The 12,193-nt window shown below is 54.8% G+C and overlaps 2 protein-coding genes across 12 annotated transcripts in view; one reads left to right on the top strand and one right to left on the bottom strand.

Moving 5' to 3' along the window:
* Positions 1 to 4,021: 4,021 nt before the first annotated feature.
* Positions 4,022 to 11,925, bottom strand: Clec11a (C-type lectin domain containing 11A). 7 transcript variants are annotated; one of them, XM_041649301.1, is made up of 5 exons: positions 10,808 to 10,875; positions 7,428 to 7,497; positions 5,889 to 6,078; positions 5,455 to 5,646; positions 4,022 to 4,660 (listed from the first exon to the last, which is right to left on the bottom strand). In XM_041649301.1, the coding sequence occupies exons 3-5, from the start codon at positions 6,052 to 6,054 to the stop codon at positions 4,215 to 4,217; spliced, it is 804 nt and encodes a 267-aa protein (XP_041505235.1). In that variant the 5' UTR covers positions 6,055 to 6,078; positions 7,428 to 7,497; positions 10,808 to 10,875; the 3' UTR covers positions 4,022 to 4,214. The 7 variants fall into 7 exon arrangements, with proteins under 7 accessions (XP_041505235.1, XP_041505185.1, XP_041505224.1 ...); XM_041649251.1 differs by lacking the exons at positions 7,428 to 7,497; positions 10,808 to 10,875 and adding an exon at positions 11,174 to 11,915; XM_041649290.1 differs by lacking the exons at positions 7,428 to 7,497; positions 10,808 to 10,875 and adding an exon at positions 11,162 to 11,911.
* Positions 9,736 to 12,193, top strand: part of Shank1 (SH3 and multiple ankyrin repeat domains 1) — a 53,222-nt gene continuing 50,764 nt past the window's right edge. For all 5 annotated transcript variants that reach the window (XM_041649220.1, XM_041649228.1, XM_041649214.1 and 2 more), the window contains exon 1: positions 9,736 to 10,204. The gene's annotated coding sequence lies outside the window, so the exon portion shown is untranslated. The remainder of the gene's footprint in view (positions 10,205 to 12,193) is intronic.

The following is a 12,193-nucleotide window of genomic DNA, read 5'->3' as shown; positions in this document are numbered from 1 at the left end:
CACCTGACTAGATTTGTCCTTCTTAAAGGCCATCACTGCCTCTTGCAAGATCTCTCAGGGAATCTCACCCAGGATCGACTGGCAACTCAATTTTACCCACGTGCCCACTGTCAGAAGAATCTGATACCTCCTGGTTCTGGTGGACTCTTTTTCAGGGTGACTGGAAACATTCCCTACACCAACAAAAGGGCTCAATTAGTCTCAGATCTCTTTTGAGAAGTCATCCCTTACTTTGAAGTTCCAGTTTCCCTTCAACTATGCAATGGCCCTGAGTTTACTTCTCAAATTCCACAGACTTTATCCAAAGCTCTTAAGATCCCTTGGCATTTCCATATCCCACATGATTCCTACTCCTCATGGAAGGTCAAGCAAACCAATCATTGCCTCAAAACCTTCTTACTATGTATTCACAAGAACTTCACCTAGACTGGGTAAAGCTTCTGCCCCTCACTTTCCTAGGCCGAGGGTCCTCCCCAAATGGCCCCTCTCCATTTGTTTGAGCTTCTGTTGGGTGACTGATCCTGACTCCCGCTCTCATATCTCAGCCTTTACATCTCCCCACTCACCTGATTAGTCTCCTGCTCACCTACCTGCACTCAATGATCCAGATAGTCACCAACCATTTTTCTCTGCTCCCCTCCCTTTCTCCCCCTCCCCTTCAACCCTCTCCCATGGTCCCCATGCTCCCAGTTTACTCGGGAGATCTTGTCTTTTTCTACTTCCCATGTAGATTAGATCCATGTTCTTAGGGTTCTCATTGTCTAGGTTACCTTGGCCATCTGACCACTCCACCCCATCACATTTTAACATTAGGAACCTGGTTCTTTTCTCGTTCCGGATCAGTGACCCCTACCCCTCTCCCCTAAGGGAAAGGCCCTTACAGAGTCATCCTCTCCATTCCTACTGCTGCTAAACTCGAAGGCCTCCTCCAACAGAATATACTGCTCGTATCTTAAACCTTTCTGTAACAGAGACTGCTCGTTCGTTTCCCAGACTCTCAGACCTGAATAAGCACATAGAAACTTTATTAATTACAACACTGTTTGGCCAATAGCTTAGGTATAGCCCTACCTAGCTCTTACATCTTAAATTAACCCATTTCTAATAATCTATGTATCACCACGAAGCTGTGGTTTTCTGAAAGTTTCCAGTGGCACCTTTCTTCTTTCTCCTTTGGAAACTACATGGCATCTTTGACTCTGCGCTCTCTCTCTCTCTCTCTCTCTCTCTCCTGATTTCCTGCCTGACTTTACTCTGCTAAGGCATTGTGGCCTATACAGTTTTTTTCATCAGCCAATAAAAGCAGAACATATATAGAAGGAAATTCCACATCACCCTTCACTCCAATACTTCAAAACTTCAGCTCCCTCAGGCCCTTGTTCCCTTAAACTTCAGAAGACAGAGACTGCCTTTGGCCTCAGAAGAGCGAGGCTTCACACAGTTGACCGTGCTCAACTCTCCTCTATTGGGCCTTCCTCCCTTCTTCCCTATTTCTTCCTCTCTACACCTTGGCCCTGAAATTTTTTTAAATAAAAAGATGTATCTTAGTTTCTTGTCACTTTTTAAACTATTGTGGTATAGCATTAGCAATTACTTTCCAAGCAAAATAAAATTTTTGAGGGCTGGAGTCCAGTTTAGTGGTAGCATGCTTGCCTAGTGTGTAGGAGGCTCTGGGTTTAACTCCCACTAGCAGGTGAAAAATATTTTAAAAGCATATTGCCCCCATCCTATTTCAGGTGGACATCAAGTGACTTCCTTCATCACTTCTCCTCCCAATGGCTGGGTAGGCTGGCTGGCCAGTGGAGCACCTGTCTCTATCCCAGCTCTGGGGTTGCAGACACTCTCTGCCGGGCCTGGCCTTTTCATGGTGCTGAGGATAAAAGTGCAGGTCCTCACTTTTCCAGAACAAACACTTTGCTGACTGAGCATCTTCCTAGCCCTCTTCAGTCTGTTTGTTTTAGGTTTGCGGTGTATGTTTGATTGGTTTTTGTTTTTATTTTTCTTTGTCCAGACAGGGGTTCATTCTAAAATCCAGGCTGCCCCAAAACCCTAGGCCCTGCCTCCTGTCTTCCCAAAAGATGGGACTGCAGGTATCAGCCTCCACTTCTGGCTGCAAAGAATTTTCGTGTGTTTTTAATATCCTACTCAGTAATGTTGTAAAGAAATAGCCAGCCTGCCTCCATCTTAGGTTTAAAATCCATTTTATAGTGAAGATAAACTGGGCTTGTTCCTGTTTATGACTGAACTCCGTTTTTCACGGATTGGGCTAGGCCCTCCCTGTAACCTTAACTACAAATGGTTCTGTACTGCCAGTTCCAGGAAATGGCAACCATGTCTTTGTTTCAAAAGGTTTTTCATAACCATCTTGCAACCCTACCTTTGTTTCCACTGTTGCCATGACTACGTTGTTAGGACCACCTTGCCCCTTGCAACCTCTTTGTTTCAGGTCATTATGACTAACTCGTCATGCTATGTTCTGTTCCTGTAACCCCACCCATTCTGCCCACCAGCTCCCACATTTGAAAACCTCAGCTATAAAAACCCGTCCTTCCTCACAGTCAGTGCCTGAACTCGCGAACCCTACCTTAGGGGGAGGCAGCTGGTGTACACAAACGGGAACTTGCTTTAATTGCTTGTTTACTTTTATTAATTTAGCCATGATTTAGGATGGTGGTCTTTGGGATCAATAGTTAACACCCAAATTTTCTAACCATTTCCTACACATATGTATGTATTTAATATGAAGCAATTTCACTTTTAAAAAATTGTTACCATCTGTCAATGAAAATTCACAAGTTTTCCAATTTTTTGTTTGTTTGAACTCTTGTTGGAAAGGTATTATTACTATGCAACCATCCAGGGACTGGACTACATTTCCCTAGATGCATGGGGCAAGCCCGGTGGATGGAGAGAATTCAGTTTTCGTTGGAGACAGCTGATCTATGGTCCTCAGGCATACTGGGAAATGTAGGCCAACACCACATGGAAGGAGGTGGGGCTTACTAGAGGACCTGCGTGAGACCTGGGCTCCAAGAGGAGAAGACTGACCTAGCTTCCAGGATAGGAAGTAACTGAGGGAACTGAGTGTTCCCCCTGTCTGATCGCATGCTCTGCAAGTTGTGAGGCGTTAAGGTTGGAGTGGATGCCTCTCCTCTCTGGAATGGGCTTGATGAATCAATGCCCAGGGAAAGCAGGTCTGAGAACCCTGGTCAACACAAAACAAGATTAAATGGCAGGACCTAGAGCACACCTTATCTCTCTGCTGAGGAGCAGTGGTGACAGGGCTCAGCTCCTAAAGGCCCCGAGGAAGCAGGCTAGGGATGTTGGCATCTGCATGGGTGCATGAGTACACCAAACATCTGTGTACAACTACGTGTTCCTGTGCGCATGTGCTCTCCAACATTCTGTATTTTAAAAAGACAAGAACAAGTATCCAAAGTCAGGGTCTGGTACTTCCTGATTCTCCCCAGGCAAAATAAAGGTCAGATGTCTCCATAGTCCCTCAAATTATATTATGGAAGGGTTTATTGGCACTGAGCTTAGCTGGGAGCTTGAAGCTTCGAGGACAGATGGGGACATGGGGAAGCTGCATAGGCTATGACTCAGGGGAGCCCAACCATCCAGGATTGGTAGCACTTCGGGGCCCAAGATGCATGGTGCACTATCTAGGGTGCAAAGCACAGGCATACAGCGTGGCGCTCAGGGCGCACGATGTAGGTGTGGTGGTAAACATTACACTGAAAAGTTTAGACTTACTCTGAGAGACCAAAAGCAGAGAGTGCCTCTAACACAATGCGCTCCTGTCAGCCCACTTCCCTTATCCCGACACCAGATGTGAGACTCTTCTTAAAGTGACCGATACTGTAAAATGTGCTGTTCTAGCAAGATAGTAAGACTGCTCTTTCTGCTTTTATAATCATATTTGCTTAGTCTACTCAAAAAGATGACCAGGACGACTGCAAAGAAGCCCCTGCCCTACACGTAGGCAGGAGTTTGCCTTTCTAAGCTCTAGGCTGAAACGGCTAGAGGCTGCGTCTTTGGAGTTCTCTGAAGGGCACACCTGACCTCAACCACCCTGGGTGCAAATATCTAAAATAAAAAGCCTTTTCTTATTAAAAATTTATTCATGGTTATTGTAAACCTCTGAGCGTCCCGGACAGCAGGGTACACGGAGAAGAATGTGTCTTAAGAGCTCTGAGGCAAGGACTGGCTCTCTAGAAAGGGTACTCGCAGACGAAGTAGAGGCGCCGCTCACAGCCATGGTCCCACCAGGAACCGTCGTCTGAGGCCTGCGCCACGCAGTTCTCCAGGACGCCGCCATTGGGCTGATCCAGGCTGAGTGGATGTGATGCCGCGCTAGGATGGGCGCCAGGCTCCGGGCTGGGCGCGCGGTGCCAGGCGAAGAAGGACACGCGCTGTCCGTTCTCGAAAAGGTAGAGCCCTTCAGAGCGCCGGTCGTTCACGCCCAGCCACACCGGCCAGTTATAGGGGGCGAGCGAGGCGCGCAAGTACCGGCCTAGCGCATCCATTTGCTGGCGGTCTGCCGGCTGCGCTAGGTTCCCGCCCCGCGCCTTGCACCGCGCCTGCGCGGCCTCCTGGGTCTCGAAGTCCCGCGAGAGCAGGAAGCACTTGTGGCCCAGGCGCATGCCCTTCAGACAGCCTGTGTGCATGGTGAGGCGGAGTCAGAACAGTGGGGCAAGAGGGGGCGGGGCCAGAGAGAGGCTCTGGGTAACCAATGAGGCGGAACCAAGGTTTCTAGAGGCGGGAGAGGGAGGGGCCTGTAGGTAAAGGGAGGAGCCAAAGCAGTTGATTGGTGCCTGAGGGTTGGGGGCGGGGCCAGGTGAATGAGAATTAGACTGCGATGGCCAATGAGGTAGAGGCAAGCCTGCTGGGGGCGGGGCCAAAACTCGGGTTAGACAAACCAATGAAGCAGAGCCAGGGCTGCAGGGGGCGGGGTCAGAGCTTTAGTGGCTGGAAGAGGGCGGAGTCAGAGTGAAAAGTGAAGCTAAGACAAGAGTGGTAGGGGCGTGGCTAATTAGGGAGGCAGAGCTTTGAGGACAGAAAGGGCGCGGGTAATGGGAGGGATTAGAACTTCAGTGACCAATGAAGCCTGGCCATGCTGTCAGGGGCAGGACCCAAGCGTTTGTGGGTTATAAAAGGGTGGGGCCAGAGGGCAGTCTTATTAGAGCGGCAGTGTCTAACGAGGTGGCCTTAGAGGGGCGTGGCCAGAGTGTAGGCGGTGCCAGACAGTGAGTGGGTGGAGCTTCCAGGGTGCGGCCCAGGTTGAAGAAGCGAGGAGTGTCTCACCCATCACATAACCCAGCTACAGATGTGCCAGCCCATCCCAGTTCTGTGTGAACCCTCTAGTTTCCTGACACCCTTGGTCCCCAGGTGTTCAGACCTCCCTGGGACGCCTCCTCCCACCTAGGCCCTATAGGTGCTGCTGAGACTCACCCTCCAGGCGGCCGTGCTCCTGCTCAGCCCGGACCTGTGCCTCCTTTAGGGCTTGCACGGAGTTGTGGGTATCACTTGTAGCATCTCGCAGCTGCCGCAGTCCCTGGGTCAGCTGGACCACACGAGTGTCCAAAGTGTGCAGTCGAATATGCAATTGGTGTAGGCCTGCATCCAGGCCGGACAAGCGGCCCACTGTGAAGGGACAGGATAGTCAACTGAAGGCACAATCAGGGGTCCTAAGGAAAAGGGAGGGCATGGCCCTCCGACTCCCAAAGATGGAATGGTTGAGGTAATCTGGACTATATAGATGAGGTTCAGTGGTTTGGGCTCTTGACAGGCATGTATTGCGGGAGACCTGGGGCTCCCTTGATATGTCTGGGAGACATATGGGTCAGTGATTGACAGACAGGCCATCCTGGCTTCTGGATACTCACAGATGTAACTGATGGTGTCCTCTGGTGTGGGAGAAGGGCTGGGGAAAGGGTTGGAACTGGAAATAGGTGATGTGGTTTCCTCTTCCTCTTCTTCCCCTTGGGTCTCCTTGGTCCCCAACACCTCTTCGCCTTTAGGATTTCCAGCAAGACTGTCATTACTTCCCATCCCAATGGGCAGCCCCAGGGCCTCCTGTAGATCGTGGGACAGAGAACACACATCAGTCCCCTCACCTACTCTCTCAGCTCTTTCTCTGAACCCCTTGCTCCATCTAAGCCCCATTTTTTCCCATCTCTACAGTGCTTCATCCCGAGCCCAACACTCACCTTCAACATCAGTGACTCTCGCTTTCGCTCTTCCTCCAGGGCACCTCCCCAGCCTCCCTCCCAGTCCCTCCCAGGACCCCGGACTCCATGGCCAAAACCCAAAAGCTGAGGGACCACTAGGGCCCCTAAAAGCCAGGCAGCCTGCATCCAGCTAGGCTTCCTAGCACTCAGACTAGTAAAGGTCAGAATGACTGAGATAGACAGGACTGGAGGAGGCAGGGGTCTCAGACTGACGAGTGTCTGTCTATGGGCAGAGCACTAGCCTCTTGATCCTCCACTCTGCTCGTCTCTCTCTTCTGCCTCCCTCCCGATGATCTGGTCTGTCTCAACTGTTGGTCTCCTCAGATTCTCTTGGTGTGTCTCCCCGCCCCTCTTGGCTTCCAGGAGGCTCTGCCTCTGTGGCCGGAAACCTCCAACGTTCCAAAGCTTGATCCCGCCTTGCCTTGGGTCTCCCCACACCCACTCCTTGCCACTTTCCAGAACTGTTTCTGCCCCTTTTTACTCCCTTTTGCAAGTATAAGCACTTAGATGGACAGAAGAAAGATGGAGAACATTCTGTAGGGCATCCTTGATACTGGCAGGCCTCAGCCTTGGTCCATGAGCCTTCTTAGAACAAAGCAGGCCACAATAGGATGCTGGCTTTGGCTTTGTTCCTTTCTCCACCTCCTGGCCATTCCTGAGGAGGGAGCAGACTGCAGGGTATGCTAAGGTTGTTATTATCTGTGGTCACTACTGACCACACAGAAGGGGACTCCTGCCATCCTCAGGCTCCAGGCTCTCCCTGACCCCACCCAGATGGTCTATCCCTGCCCTGCCAGCCCTTGTGTATGCCTGCTTGTGGAGACATGTGTGAACAGCATCATGTGTACAGCTTGAAATATGTAACTCCAGGGTTCTCCTACAGGCCAGGCCCTGAGCAGGCTAATGCTGGGGTGGGAGGTGGTGGTGGGCCCAGTGGTCCCCATCAAAGAGAAGAAGGGGTGGACAGTCAGAGCAGGTATCTCCAGGAAGTGAACTAACCAAGCACTGGGCTCTGAGCAGAGAACATTTTACAAGCTGCCTCACCCCAGCCTAGACCACTGCAGTCCCCTCCCCCTCCTCTCCCCCTCCTTCCTCCAAGCCCCTCCAATCTGGGCTGCTTGCCTGCCGCAGCCAGAGCAATCCGTCCAAACCATAAATCAGATCACATTACTCCCCACGCCCCTGCTTCCTCACCTTCCCATCAGAAGCAGGAGAGAAGCCAAACCTGAGCCTCAGTTCTCAGTACAGCCTGCAGCGCTAGGGCCTGGGAGAGAAGCATTTTCTGCAGGCTCACCTCATCTCCCCTCACCCTCCACCTCGGCTGTGTCCTCCCTATCCTTTTCCTCCTGCAGACTCTTCCCTCAGCTCCTCCTCATCGCTGGAGTCTCAGCTCTGAGTGCCATATGAGATGCTTTTCTAAAACGCCCCCTTTTCTTTAAGGTATGATCCAACCAGTATGGCCTTGTTTATTTACATCTGTTTCTTGCAGACCAAGGCTTGGATTCTTAGGTAGTTCTGTATCCCCAAGTCAAAGCAGGGTTTCCTCGTACCTAATAACTGCTCAATTAAGCTGTTGAATAAGAAGGTTCCTGGCAGAGTAACAACAGCTTGGTCAAAGGCCTCAGAGACAGACTTTTGTGTTTAGGTTACACCTGAGTTCTCAAGGTGTCTGCCTAGGTAGAGGTACTGAAGCCCGTGGGAGGATCCAGTGCTGGGGAAGTAGAAGGCTGTGCCATGCCCATTCCATGCCAGCACCATAAGTCCTGCAGGGCTTTTCCAACTATAGTCCAAGCAGGTCTTGCCAATTCACGAGCCAGAGCTCTAGGGGCCCCGGCTCTGCATGGAAAAAGCAATGAAGCTCAGAGAGGGGACATGACAGTCTCATGGATCCCTATGGTGGCATCTGGCCAAGACTGCTGGCTCCAAGCAGTCTTGCCTTACATCTGCCCTTGGCTGCTGAGAGCCCTAGGAGGGGTCTTGGGAAGGAACACACCAGTTTTCAAGAAAGCCTGGAACATGGAGGGCAGAGTGACCTTGGGCAGCCTCCTGGCTCTCTCAGAGCCTCTCAGATGCTCATCAGTAGCGCAGAGGTCCCTCACCAGAGGCTGGAGACCTCCACGTAATAACTATTGGGTGTGCATAGCCACTCAGTCCTGGTGCCAGCACCGACAGCTGTTCTCCATGGGCTCAGCTGCTCAGCACCTGGGTGGGTCCATCAAGATGAGGGCCTCTCTGAGATGGCACTAACTCAGCTTATCCCAGGATGCTCCAGAGAGCCCGCAGCTGCGGATGAACCCAGAAGCTACCTGGAACCACCATCTGTAGGTGATGGTGTTCCCTTGTGGCTCTGGAGATGCAGCTGGAATTGGGACAAAGGAGAAGTCAGGACTGAAGACGTCTGCAGGATGATGAACAGATCTGCCTTGCCTCTATAAATGTACCAAGCACCAGAACGCTAACCCCCTGCACACTCTTAGCTTTATGTGTCCATGTGTGTGAAATTAGAGGTGATATATGGTGAGTGAAGATACACAATGTTCTTTGGGACACCATAGCAGGCCACTGGAGACTTCAGGGACATCCTCTGTGTTCTTCATCCTTGACAAGAACCTCATTAGAGCTGGGTGACCTGAAGCAAGCTACTTAGCCTCTCTGTGCTTGAATAGGAACCCGTACTCAGGGATAGCTGTGGAGGGGGTGCTATGAGCGGGGTGTGCAGTCAAACAGGTGTGCACACCTGTGATGGACAGGGGGTGGGTGAGCTCGCTCAGACAGCTCGCATGTCTGTCTACCGTGTGCTTCTGTGGGCAGATCTGAGCAGGCAGTTGGAGTATGGTGTGGGTAAATCTTGCAGGGTGCTGTCGGTATGCTGTGACACTGGGGTGTGACACTGTGCATGAAGCCAGGTGAGTGTCTCTAGTCCTGTGTACTGGGCAGGCATGCCCTAAGGAGTAGGCAGCTGTGAGTATGCTTCCTTTCAGGACCAGTAGGGAGAAGGGACATATGCCTATCTCAGGTACTTCCGTGTGTGTGTGGGGGGAGGGGGGCTTATATGAAAAGGTTCGTGCATGCGTGTGTGTGTGTGTGTGTGTGTGTGTTGTGTGTGTGTGTGTGCACGCGCACGCGCACGCTCACAGTGAGGGGAACCACAGGACAGGAGTCTATAACCCTCAGCATTCACTTTGGGAATATACAGACTCTCGACAAATACAAATAGCACCCCACCATGTATAGAAAGAGTGGGGAGCACTCTGGGAGAGGGGCTCCTCTGGGAGGGGCAGGACCCCATTTGGGATACAAGGGGGTAAGCAGGGGTGGAATCTGGGTTTGGGGATGGGGAAGTGGAGATGAAGGATGGAGGAGGGCGAGGGGAGAGGGGTGGAGCCGCGTTTGGGGGGGGAGGATGGGCGAGGTTTGGGGGCGCGGGGAGGGGCGATATGTCTCTGCGGGCTTCTGGAGGGAGGGGAGAGAGCGAAGGGAGGGGAGGGAGGGAGATGAGAGGAAGAGAGAGAGAGAGAGAGAGAGAGAGAGAGAGAGAGAGAGAGAGAGAGACCGGGTGAGGGAGAGACAAGCTAGTGCGAGAGAGCGAGCCGGGTGGCAGTGAAGGCGCCGAGCGGGAGCAGGCAGCGGCTCGGCGGCCCCAGGCAGAGGAGGAGGCAGAGCCGCCGGCGGGAGCCGCGGCGCCCGTAGCCGGGCCGGACCCCAGCCCCGGGGCGGGCGAGGAGGGGCGCACGGGCGCGACAGAAAGGGGGGCGCGCTGCGGATGGCGGGGCCCGGCCCGCGGGGGGGGTGAGGTCCGCGGTCCCCCCCGCCCTCCCCCCAGCCCTCGCCCGCCCCCTCCCCGGCCCGCTCGCCCTCCGGGGCGGTGGGGCATGGCCTGAGGGTCCCCCGTGTAGGGGGGGTGGGGGGTGGGGGGAGGGGGGAGGGGCCGCGGGCGCCGCCGACCGGGACTCAGCAGCCCCGCCAGGCAGGTAAGGGCACGGGGCACCCCAGGGGGTTTCTGGGGTAGGGTGCAGCTGCGAGAGCTGGGGTTGCGGGAGAGGGCGGGGGCGCCCCGGATGTCCTTGGCCTGGCGCCGGCTCCAGCCTGGGTGTGCATTTAGGGTGTGTGTATGGGGGGGAGTGCGGGTGTGGAAGGGAGCGTGGCCCCTACGGGTGGCATCAAATTGGGTTGCGACCCAGTCCCGGGTGCCCCGTCCCAGATAGCATCCTTGCTGGGAGGGTGTGCCCCATCCCCCACGTGCTGTGCCCCCTAAGCCGTACTGGTTGGTCTCTTAGGCTCTTCAGGGCCACCACTGGGTCCCGGTCCCCGCCTCCCAACCCTGTTCGGCCACTCCCCCGCCTCGCCCACCCTGGCGTACCTGAGCCCCTCCCCTAGGTCACCCTGGTGCCCCAACCCCTCCAAGCCCAGGGTCTGGGCCAGAGCATCCTACGCCGCCTAGACCCGCCGCCCCTAACAGGCGTCTCCAGTTCCTTCCCACTCTCGCCTCGCGTGTCCATCGCACCTCCGGTCCCTTCTCCGTGGGTCGGCGCGCCCCCTCTGCTCCCGCCCCCAGTCCCAGCTCCCTTTCTGACCTGGGGCTGTCCCCTCACCAGCCTTCCTGCCTCAGTCCCAGCTCCCGCCTTCCTCAACCTCCATTCATTCTCCCGGGGCCGGCTCCTGGCCACGCCAGCCGTCCCCTGTCCCCCCGCAGCCTCGCAGGGCACCCCCTCTCTCCCCATCGCCAGCTCCCCCCGCCCCTTGCCGATCCCTCAGCCCGTCTCGGTACCAGCTGCGTGCCAGCTATTCTTAGCCGCCGAGCTTTTGATTCATGCCGCCCCGGCGGAGTGTGCCCGCTCCCTCCCTGAAGGCCGGAGGGGGAGGGGCCCGAGCTGTCCTGGGTGTTGGGGCAGTGGAGCCCGCGCTCTTGGTGCCTGGCCCATGCTGACCTTTCATCCCACCTGCCACCGGTTCCTGTAGAGCTGAGGCTGCAGAGGGGGAGTGGCTGAGGTCATACTGACTGGTGGTATGTGGTGTAGGGCGGTCAGCAGACTGAACTGGAGGCCCGGAGTCTCCTCCGGAGCCCCGCAGGTTGGGCAACAGGACCAACTGGGGCGTGGGGACTTCGGAGCTCGGTCCCCGCGAGGGGGAGGGGTCCTCAGCCCGCGGTTAGATGCCTGCTCGCCTACAGTTCTTGGAACTCTCTTCCTTAAACATTTCGTCTTTCCTTCCCCAACCCTCCTCCCCCCAGCCCATCCCCACTCCCCCAAAGTCAGCAGTACCCTCCACTGCTTCCCATCTCCATGGCAACGGTGCAGGAGCCGGGCCTGGTGTGGGGTGGGAGGGACCAGACCAGACATTCTGCTTTCCGGTTCTAGAGTGGGGAGTGGGGGGTGGGGAACAGGAGAGAAGAGGACCGCATTTGGAAAGGAGCCAACCCTCAGGAGGCCACATTGAGAGTGTTGACCCTCCCCACCTCCTGGTCCCATATCGCTGCGGTTCACTTCTTAGCCCTCTCCCCAGCCACCCCACCCAATCCAAGTTCTCCTCGGTGGAGGCAGCAGTACCAAACAGTGCCAACCCACCCACCCTGCTGTGCCAGCCCTGAAACACACCTACAGGTCACTCGCAGCAGCCCACGCCCACCCAGGCTACCACAGCTTGTCACCTGGACTGTTCCGCCTCCACCCACACATCCTCTTCATATGCCCCGGTAACCTCTCATAGGTCCCCTGGGTACAGCTCGGGGGAACTTCTCTTTTCTGTTCATCCACCCACATTTGTGTCCCTCCATCCCCTCCAGGGACAGCTCATTCCCCAGCAGCCCTCCAAACGTGGTCAGCCACACTTCAGTGAAGTTACCAGCTCTCGGGCACCTCCTGCTGCCCCAGGCTCAAAACTCACACCTCCATCTCGCCTTTACTATAAAAGTCAGTCTTAGCCTCCCTGGGGTGAAGAGGCCAGGCTCTGGCCAGGAGGGC

Source organism: Microtus oregoni, unplaced genomic scaffold (genome assembly GCF_018167655.1).
Source record: "Microtus oregoni isolate MIOR12 unplaced genomic scaffold, Mior012 000000F_ref0000247, whole genome shotgun sequence".
Taxonomy (NCBI): Eukaryota; Metazoa; Chordata; class Mammalia; order Rodentia; family Cricetidae; genus Microtus; species Microtus oregoni.
This window is presented reverse-complemented; position numbering and strand designations above follow the sequence as displayed.

Bases quoted from the DNA above. Each gene is read 5' to 3' on its own strand.
- Clec11a (XM_041649251.1), bottom strand. From the start codon at position 11,701: ATGGGACCAGGAGGTGGGGAGGGTCAACACTCTCAATGTGGCCTCCTG. The intron at 6,079-11,173 runs GTGGGATGAAAG...CACGATCTACAG, and splicing joins TCTACAGGAACCGGTGGCAG to GAGGCCCTGGGGCTGCCCAT. The intron at 5,647-5,888 runs GTGAGTATCCAG...GTCCCTTCACAG, and splicing joins GGACACCATCAGTTACATCT to TGGGCCGCTTGTCCGGCCTG.